General features: G+C 40.8%; 1 protein-coding gene across 1 annotated transcript; it reads right to left on the bottom strand.

The window, feature by feature from the left end:
* Positions 1 to 281: 281 nt before the first annotated feature.
* Positions 282 to 9,925, bottom strand: LOC111981044 (2-acylglycerol O-acyltransferase 2-A). The gene is made up of 6 exons (XM_024012168.2): positions 9,724 to 9,925; positions 8,640 to 8,818; positions 2,809 to 3,013; positions 2,159 to 2,333; positions 1,366 to 1,565; positions 282 to 852 (listed from the first exon to the last, which is right to left on the bottom strand). The coding sequence occupies exons 1-6, from the start codon at positions 9,815 to 9,817 to the stop codon at positions 698 to 700; spliced, it is 1,008 nt and encodes a 335-aa protein (XP_023867936.1). The 5' UTR covers positions 9,818 to 9,925; the 3' UTR covers positions 282 to 697.
* Between the last annotated feature and the right edge of the window lie 801 nt (positions 9,926 to 10,726).

Below are 10,726 nucleotides of genomic sequence, written 5' to 3'. Positions count from 1 at the left end.
KTTTAATTTTAAAATAAGTAGTGGCTCTTAGCTTTCATTTGACAATTTGATATGCTCCTCCTATAAACTGCACATGTTGGTGCTCATGGGTCCTTTTACATGGAAATAACCCTTACACAAGTCTCAAATCTCCCTGACAGATGTCACTTCAAATCCTCTTGACAGATGTCTCGGGAATAAGTGAAGAAATGTGGCTCTCGGATAATTATACTAGTCCCCTGTTACCTTGTCCTGAGGAATGGAAAATGCATGTAGGCTACCATCTGAAAGAATTGGACATATTGAGCGCTTAAACAGTGTACATTTATGCATTTTTAAAAAACACAGATTTTTTTTATATTTTGTAAAATATCTGCAGACATTACATTTTTCTTAAGATGGGAAATAAGTAAATAAGTGTGGGATGGGCACATACTCAATACAGTGGTTTACATGAAGGGAAATATCCATATCCATATCATATTACATGTCCATATCAATTCATTGGTTTGCTTGTCTTCTGTAKTTTGGTCTGGATCCTTCAGTTGGTTATGGCAGTAAAGGTTTATCTGTTTGAGGAAAGTCAAGTGAGAGGATTTGGTGGTGCAACRCCAAAGGTGGTTTGGAAGCCTCTCTCGMCTCTCTTTCCTCTCCTTCTCCTCCCCTCTATTTTCTCTCCCTCTACCCTCTCTCTCTCTCTCCTGGTTGTGAGTTCTGCTCAGACGAAGCTAAGGTGTTGGTCCTCTGGCACTCCGTACTTGCCCTTGTGCTCCTCAAACAGCTGGCTGAGTTCTTCTGTGTAGAGCTGATGGAGGGCATCCAGCTCCTCCACTGTGGGCTTTTCATTCTTCTCCACTCTGATTGGCCGTCCCACTGTGTAGAGGTCAAAGGGTATGCATGATGATATCACGTTCAAATATAGGTTRCTGTAGTAGTGCATAACGCACAAAAATGTATTTGCTTTTTGGATATGATTTTTATTGAAGGTATTTGTTTAACATAATATGATGGCATTTTCAAGTGGGGATTGCCAAATAGATGTACACAGTGCCAGCCACTGTTGCTGAGAGGTTGCAGCCAACTGACRCAATCAAACTATCTAGCAAGTCAAATATATCCAATGGGCAAATGTGTCCCTCTCTGCCAGATAGTTTACTGCCAAAAACAAAAATTGCCTTTGCAACATAGTGCCTTTAAGCTAGAGAAAAGGATAAATAAATTGGGTAGATATMGTGGACAGCTACTGATAACCCCTCTGGCTTCAACTGGCAAGGCCCAACATTTCTAAAACCTTGCTTAGAGTTATCTGGTCTACTTAACTATGAAATTGGAACATTGTCCTAGGCAGTAATTCAGAGTGACAGTGAAGATCAGACAGTGACTYACCCACAGTGTTGATGGGCTTCCTGTAGGGCATGATACCAAAGCTGTACTGGAAGATGCCCCGCGCATGGAAGAGGGGCAGAGAGATACCCATGATGCTCTGCAGCTTGTCCTGAATCCAGCGGAGACAGGTGCCTCGAGGGTTCTCCACCTGGTCAAACAACTCGTTCTCTCCAAAGGAGAAGACTGGCACCAGATGGGCACTATATGAGGGAATAGGTGGAGGAGAGGAGATGAGGAGAGCGGTGGAAGAGAGGTGAGGTGAGTTGAGACAGAAGTTTGGCATTCAGTTTTGTTACGGTCATCTCTATGAGTTTGTAAGGTACAGTATATTTGTAGAACGCAGACCCATGCAGTTTCCATTTCACTACTAGGTGTTGAAGTTATTCCTAAACTATTCTACTATTTATGAAATTCATAAGCAGTCATGTAAAACACGTGATTTGAGCAAGCTTTTTGTATCCCACAAAATAAGTTATGAGCTACTGTAGCTGGACTTGCTGTATAACCAGCAAAGTCAAGGGAAAACTGAATTGTGTAACACTGGTGTCACTTGACTCGTCCCTCTGCATGTCATACAGTGCTTGCACGCACCCAATAGAAATTCCCAAAGGGCTTACACAAGTCACTATTTCAGGAAGCTGCCCACAAGTACACACTGTACATATTCATATCAAACTATGATGAAGTGATTGATACAATTGAAGTCACTTGTGCAACCATGAGAGTAGTTATAAGATTTCATCAGAGACAAAGATAATAAAATGTCCTCCTTCCCCTCTGGCACTGGTCTTACCCATGTTCCATTGCCAGTTTGACAAAACCTTTCTTATTGGCCAAGAGAATGGTGAAAGCGCCAGGGCGTGCGTCCAGGGCCTCGGGGGCTCCTCCCACTGCTATAACAACAGCATTCCCACCTCCCTGTCGACGTAACAGATAGCTGGCACTCTCCTTGTCCGAGGGAATCAGACCTGGGAAACACATTAGACACACAGGTCAGGTGTTCGTAACAGTGGGGGGAAAGTTTGGTACACTATTCTTCACTGTCGAACGATGATCAAACTCAAAKATGTTAATTTGCATCATGCTGGTTGTCCCCAATCAATCAATCAACTAGTGAATCCGATGTATTTATATTACCCTYTTGTCTTTACAGCAACATACACTGAGTATACCAAACATYCAGAACACCCTCTGAATGGCACACATACAAAATCCATGTCTCAATTGTCTAAAGGCTTAAAAATCCTTCTTTAACTGGTCTCCTTCCCTTCATCTACACTGATTAAAGTGGATTTAACAAGTGACATCAATAAGGGATGATAGYTTTTCACCTGGATTCACCTGGTCAGTCTATGTCATGGAAAGAGTTCTTAATGTTTTGTATACTGTATGTCAAAGTGTTTCACAGTAACCCGGCCTTGACCTAAACCCAACCCCACTAACCTGCCATCATGATGTAGTCTCTGAAGAAGGGGGCTCTGAACCAGAGAGGCAGCATCAGCAGGAAGCTGTCAAGGCCAGGGAACAGCTTCCTGAAACCTGTAGCGTACGTACAGAAGTTAATGAAGGCTCCAGCCACCAGCACCCCATGGGGATGGAAACCAAGGATGTAGTTCTTCCCGGGGTCCAAGTCTGYTGTCTTCACCAGCTGCAACACACAGGGGATTCACTTGTGAATTCAATAGTCATAATAGTTATGTAGTTATGTACTATACWGTAAACAGGGTGCATCACATTCATTTCTAAATCTGAATCTTTGTGAGAGATTTTCTGAAACGTTTCAAAGATATATTGAATCTCTAGGAAGCCTATGAATTGACTTCCAGGTATTTGGCCTATATCTTCATGTCATGTGTATCTTCATCACATGTCACCTGTGTGAGTTCTAGTTGTTGTTCGCCTGCCTCCACAGGGGCTGTGAGTAGAGACTATCCTGCCTCTAACCAGTATCAACCAGTGTCGCCTGTCTCTTTGCACGGGCAGATAGGAGATAAACAGGAGGAAGGATCATGCCTGTTGTCTCCCTTGATAGGATGGTCACAGGTCACTGGATGGGGGCAAAGTTTCTTGTTAGCTAGCCATGTGCCGGGAATGTTATGCCCATACATGTCAAACCAAAGCTGCTAAAAACACTTTTTGTATCGACCTCAGTGTTTGAGATTAGCAGACCAAGGCCAATGAGCTCCAATAATCAAGTCCCCACCTATTAGTTATAGGGCTACGCTAACCTCTTACTAGCAAAGCAAGGGTAGTCATAGTAAACACTAAGCAGGCTTTGGGTGGGCTGCATTGACTTAATGGATTGAGATGATTCATTCAAGGACGAACCACCAATTGTTAATAACCCGTTTGACCTTCTCTCGTTCCTTCTCTTGTTTGTCTGTAGTCCTCTGTCTAATCATGAGATTTTGCTGTTTCCAAAACCAGATTACAGAATTAGTCAAACTCTAAGACTAAATATGCCAATAATATTTCTGATTCTGTTGTCTGGGGCCATGCAGTCATCGGATGTCTGGGGGTATTTGGCTGACCCCAATATCTCAGCATGGGGAATGCATGTTTGGGAGTGTACTGAATGTATATTGGGGAATGAAGCTTTATCAAAGTTTGGCTTATTGGCCAACAAAGATGTCGTATGAGTGAGAATGGAGCTCTAGTCATGGGTTGCCATAGAGATAACACTGGCCAATTATTTAATGACCACAAATTATTTTGGTCTGTACTGGAGACAGCCTCTATTTTTATTAGCTCCTGTTCCTCCATGTTTACAAACAGAATGGGTGTCCACTYCTATGCCCGCTGATACGGTGAACCCATTTTTCACATAATCTCCCACTCATGCTTGATATACAGTAACCTACATTATATTTAACTCTACCATTTGAACTCAGCAGAGGTTTTAGGCATGCTGTTGGATTTTGGCTTGGAGTTGGGTTCAAACATGACGAAAAGTGTATACATTCTCCAAATTCAAAGTGATGAGAGGAGTCAGTGTCTATAAACTATAGTCACATGTTTTCAGTTTGCATGTCGGGGTGCAGGCGGAGGAAATGACGCTGTCATTAGGGATGGTAGTGGAGAACCAGACCTCAGTAAAAGCGATAACACCCTCTGAAGGACACTGCTCTGTTCAGACTAACATTTGCTCTTTATTCCAGCCTTAATAATGCATGAAGTCAGATGCTCAGTTGGCACTTAGGGGATAATACAAGGGAAATTACATTCCAGGTTTGAAGAAGTGATCTTTGTTTGATACTTGGTATCTGGTTGTGTTTAATGTACTGTATCTTTCCTTGAGAAATTAAGGAAAGTCCATATGAACTAACGATGATGATGCTCGTTCACTGTAAATTCCCGTGTGGAATCGATCTGTGTAAATTCACCATGTGGCATTCAGAACCAATTCATGTTTTGCTTGAGGGAGACATTACTCTCTCTAATACAGTTTTTCTCAGTGGTGTAGTGGAGGGTATACGCAAGTTTACGTCATAAACCCACTTATTTTTTTCTGCGTCCATTGCGTATACTCACTTCTTAATCCCCATGATGCATATCAAAGTAGTGTAGTGGAGGCATACACCATATAAATTATTAAGGTTGATGGAACAGATCAGAATGTTTAGCTTAAAATGTTGATAAACTATACATTTCTTTACATTTTAGGCGCAGCAATGTGCACACGGCGGTAGGCCTACATGCAAATATTCCAAAAAGCTATTTGCAGGAAAACACCATTCTAAAATGTGCACCACACATRCAAACGGTTTCATGGACAGAGATGGAAATATCATTAGAAATGTAGAAAGAGGGAAGATCTAAAGATGCATCAACTATCATGGGTTGCTAATGTGACTAGGATAATAGGATAATGCCTTTGGYTGCTAGACAATGAAARAAAGTTAACAGAAAACCAATAGAACGCATCCGAGGAAGTCTTTATAAAATAATTGCCTCTATAGGCTACTTTGAAGCAAGTTAAGACATGCCTCATAATATAAAGAAAAAAGTCCAGGTTTCAAACAATTAAAGAACAAAAAATATATAGCAATCCTAGCCGTCTTCTGGTAGATGGAAAGGCTTTCCCAAAAACCTTCTCAATGAAATGGAAACTAGCTACAAACTAGCCTATGCCTACCTGATAGAATGATATCATGATTATTTGCATCAATCCAGTGGCCATTCGTTTTGCAAACTCAATTTTACAAAAACACCACACTTGAATTAAAGGGTAAATCCACTCTACAGTTCATACATTTTCCCCAGACCACAAAAGTGGTCTCTGGATGTGGTTTAAACATTGTTATGGACTTAGAACATCTAATGTTGTTTTTCTATTAAAAAGTGTGACTAAGAGTGAAAACCTGAAAAATAATATGCAATGTGCCTACTTGCACAGTACAGCTTGGGTTGGGATTTATCATTTCAGGACATTCAGAAAGTGTCACTGTTTCTCATATAACTTTTCTCACAGGGCGCCTTTCCTTCGCCGGGCAGACCTTATGGGAAATTTTGTACAACCATTTTTTGGATCTGTGTTAAAACGTCTCTATAGCGAAACAGCAATGATCAAATGCTCAAATACATTTACAGAACTTCTGATAATTTTCTTGCCTTTGTACCCGAGTTGAATATCTAACGCCCCCTTTTGCAAAACTAAATTCAAATGTCATGAGTGAATACAAAATTCACTGATAAGTGCTTTCTTCACAGAATATTAACACATTGTTTTCATTAGAAGATAAATGTGTGCAATTGTTTACAGCATTCTGTAACTACTGTGCACAAAGGTCTGAAATCATCCCATCATTCATACCATGTACAATATAGGGAAATATCTAGGCAATGAGGACTGCCTAATTTCTGTGATATCTTTTTAAAAGTTGGGTTACTCCTAAGTACAAGCATTTCGCTACACTCGCATTAACATCTGCTAACCATGTGTATGTGACCAATACAATTTGATTTGATTTGATCATCTCCAACATTGATAACTTTGAAAATCGATAACATTGTTCCAAGAAATGCTTAAATGTGATTGAGAAAAACTGTCAAACATATTTGCCTTAATACAAATCTGTCTGTAGACTCAATAACCAAATGAAAAAATACTAGTTTACTATAGAATACAACAGTACTTACTACAGAATGTAATAAACTGTAGTATACTATACTACACACTGTAGTCTCCTTCGATTATGTGTAGTACTTATTATAGAATGTTATAGTATATTGCAGAATACTATAGTAAATACTACAGTATTATCTGCATAAAAACACTAGTAAATACTACAGTCTGCAAAAACATTACACTTTAACTATAGCAAATACTACAGTATTTATTTAGCATAGCCCCTCTCATTCCCCACCCCCATATCGCAATTTGTGCCACTCATACAGTAAGTGAGAAACCTACATGCCAAGTATAGACCATATATTGTGTTCCGTACTGGTTATAGAAAAGAACAGAAGCCCTGAACTAGCCGTTCAAACTGCAGTCCTACATACCAACAAGTGAAGTAAAAAATGTGCTCTTTCAGTATTTCTCCAGTAAGGAGAAAGAAGTGGCCTTGGGAAAACACTGGACACACTGGAAAGGTGATGGTAAGGACACACTGTGATAAGTACAACAGTACAAGAGATAAGCATCCTATCAAGAAAGATATCAGAATCACTGATAACAACAGATACAGTATAATTCATAGCAAGTCTCTTGCCCTAGTATCACTGTTTTTCCTATAATCACTTTTTTTGAAGAACTTAGCTAGTATTCCATTTTCTGTACCATTTCATGTAACAGTAAAAGCAGATAACTATTATAACTAATAGAAAAGATAATGGGATATTAACATAAAAATGAACAATTTGATGAGCATGCTTTGTTACATGTTTACAATGAAGGTTTACATTGGTATGTCCCACTTAGACTGTCCTTGGAGATTTAAAGGCATCTCTGAATAAGATAAACACTACATTTATCTGAGGCTGATTTCTAGGTCATCTGAAAAATCAATGATCAATAGAAGCTTTAAAAAAAGAGACACTGTCACTCAGTTCAAGCGAAAAAATAGGTCTATATCAAATCAAATTTGTCACATACACGTGTTTAGCAGATGTTATTGCGGGTGTAGCGAAATGCTTGTGTTGCTAGAGCTAACGAAATAACACAAAAACACAAAATACTGCAAAGTTTTCTAAGAGCTAGAAGCACGGGAGAACTGTCGGCTCCATTTTTATTTCTGTCAGAAATAATCATGGATTTAACAATGGCAAAGAATTTATAATTACTCATGTGACCCGATTGAAACTTTGAAATAGTTTATAGTAGATAACAAAGTTCTGCATTGTAACTGGAAGGAGAAATACACTGCTGAGTCATTTTGTTGTTGATGTTCACATGCTTATCAGTGCTTATCAGTACAGAACAAAGTGTAAATTCTGACCAAGGGCAAGAGCGTGGACCCATCTCAGCAGAGACAGTTCTTAGGATAAGACCATTGATGATCAAATAAATTCCAATTTACATCTCTCAGCTGAACTTGTCTCTCTATGCACAATCCATATTCCACCACTAGATGGAGACATCAACCAGCAACAGCTGTGGAAGGGCCCATCCCTCCCTCGTGTCAAAAAACATGCACTGACCTGGGCCCTGCTCTTTTATTGATAAGCCCCCCAAATAATATAGACACAAACACTCATATGTATTTTTCTGGCATCACTCCTAAGCTGAGACCTGACAAAGAATGAGATCTGACAGCAAATGAGCCAATTACAGTGGGATCAGAATGGGCAGCAGGAGGATGTGGCCATCATGCAGAGGGAGCATACATACCTCCACACAATGAGAGACCTCATTCTATAATTGGCATTATCAGTTGTGCTGTCTGGCTGGGCCCTGCCTGCTCCTGTATAGAGATAAGGGCTGAGGAGCCACTGCCAGATCGCTGGACTCATCCRCTGCGGAGGGCTCTAGCCTCCAGTCCAAATAACACAGGGGGGATTTGAGATGAGGATGATAGAGTTTACTGGTAGCAAGAGATGTTGGAGATACTGCCTGACCTCTAACCAATAAATTGAATAAAGGACTTTACATCTCCATAGTATATGCACTCCCACAGAGAATGTATGAGAATTGTCTGTATTTATATGAAACATGTATTCTCAACTGAACATAAAAAAAAGGACAACTCTACACTACAGTTCTGACTGAGTATTGTCATCAGCAGCTCGCAGTAAAATCAGTMAAATCTGTAAAGTCAGTAAAGTCATCCCACCTTGACAGGGAAGTAGTCCCTCATGTAGTCCCAGACACGTAGATGGCACAGGAAGTGGAACTTGCGGCCCCCCTTAGACGGCGTTTCCCAGTCGACGAAAAACCAACAGGCATACAGCACGCTGATCAGCCAGAACCGCGTGAACATCAACACAAAGAACATCATGATGCAGCATGGCGCTGGAGTAAGACGACCAATACAGAGAGCCAGACAGACAGAGACACATAAACATTAGTCAACTGGGAATATTAGTGTTAAAAATCTATTTCACAGAAATGGAATACATGTATTTAGTTTTCTATGTGATTTGGTCGTTTATATGAGAAAAACAGTGGAAGTGCGGCAGTCTATAAGTTGGGGTGCCTTGAGGTTGATAGAGCAGCTTTATGAGGTGAAGGGCACTGCACTATTAGGTTACAACTTAACCTGCTGACGCACTGAGCAGCAGAGGGACAGGGAAGAGAGAGAGGGACAGGGAAGAGAGAAAAGGCTAGGGAGGGGTAGAGAGAGAGACCTTCTAAGCAAACCAAGAATTGTACTACAACTCAAGCCATGAGTTTGACCATGTGACTTGAGCAGATTAACCAATAACTAGGACCCAGAGTTTCTTGGTCATGAAAAACCAATACCAAGCAGTGAGTTCCCTCTTGTCCACTAGGTACCACTGATGTATCCAATCCCTCTATGGGAGAATAAAAAGTGTGGATGGCCTAATGGACAAATCTTTTGTGACACACACTGGCATGATATCATGCACGGAAGACCATGGAGGTGTCTCCACTGTCTAACACATGTTATGTAAGAGTTAGTAAAGAGTAACTTAAGGCAGTGTCTTCTGCATGCACTTTCTTTGGTCCGTTTCAGGCACAACTCCATGGGAAGTCAGCCAGCAGTGAGCCTGCCTGGCAACTCTCATAGAATTCAATTTCAGCTTCTCCACACCGAGCAACCCATTAAATAAACAAAACTATACACAAGCCTCCCCACTTGTTACACAATGAGGAAGAAAGACTAACACCGTTGCACAGCACACAAACACACATAGACAGGTCAGGACAAACAGAGCAGAGACACAGACACTCACCCAGGCCGAGAAAGGAAAAGACCCACTGCAGCACTGAGGCCATCTGCAGTCTCCTGGTTAGTGGCAAGTCAGTAGGGGCAAATTGGATCTTCATGGTGAGGAACTGGAGAGAGCCGAGAGCTAGGCAGTGCAGGCAGATGGGAGGGTGAGGTCTGGGACTAGTACACCCAGGAGAGGAGTGAGCAAAGTGGGTCCAAAGTCTGCCTCTCTCCCTCTTTCTTTAGTCTTCCTATCGTTTTATCTCTGTAATCCTTTCAATGAATGGGTTGATTGCTCAACCCATATCTATAGCTTCAAGAACTTTGATCTTGCTGTTACTGAGCAGCTTTAAATGCCCTTCACTTTGAACACTAAACAAAGTAAAGTTATTGTACAGTGAGCTGTCAGCAACAATAGTGTGAAATGAGCCAGTGTATTTATAGATACTGCATACTTTGACAGCCTGTAGCCAATCAATATCCAGATTAGTTTTCCATTAAGTGTGTTGTCTTCTGGTGATTGAACCTCTTGATATTCTGCTGTTCACCAATCAGTGCTCAGCCCCAATACGTTTTATCCAGGTGCTTATAAAAGGGTTTTGAGCAGTTGATTCACATTTTAGTCACTTAGCAGACACTCTTATCCAGAACGTCTTACAGGAGCAATTAGAGTTAAGTGCCTTGCTCAAGGGCACAGACAGATTCTTCACTTAGTAGGTGTGGGGATTCAAACCAGCGACATTTTGGTTACTGGCACAACGCATTTAACCGCTAGGCTAGCTGCCACCCTAAAGAGAGATTAGCCCTGTGCTATCAATCTTTCTTTTCGGTGGCTTATATGATGAATTATTGATTGTGACTTTTCCATTTTCACATCATGTTGATTAATGGGTGGCTATCTATTACACCATAAACAGATGAAAATCTGACATATCATAACTTTGAGGGAATATATTTGATGTCACTGATAACTATTCATGTGAATACCATTCCTTTTTGTATGCTCTCACCAGCAATTTGGTACA

Source organism: Salvelinus sp. IW2-2015, linkage group LG20 (genome assembly GCF_002910315.2).
Source record: "Salvelinus sp. IW2-2015 linkage group LG20, ASM291031v2, whole genome shotgun sequence".
Taxonomy (NCBI): domain Eukaryota; kingdom Metazoa; phylum Chordata; class Actinopteri; order Salmoniformes; family Salmonidae; genus Salvelinus; species Salvelinus sp. IW2-2015.
This window is presented reverse-complemented; position numbering and strand designations above follow the sequence as displayed.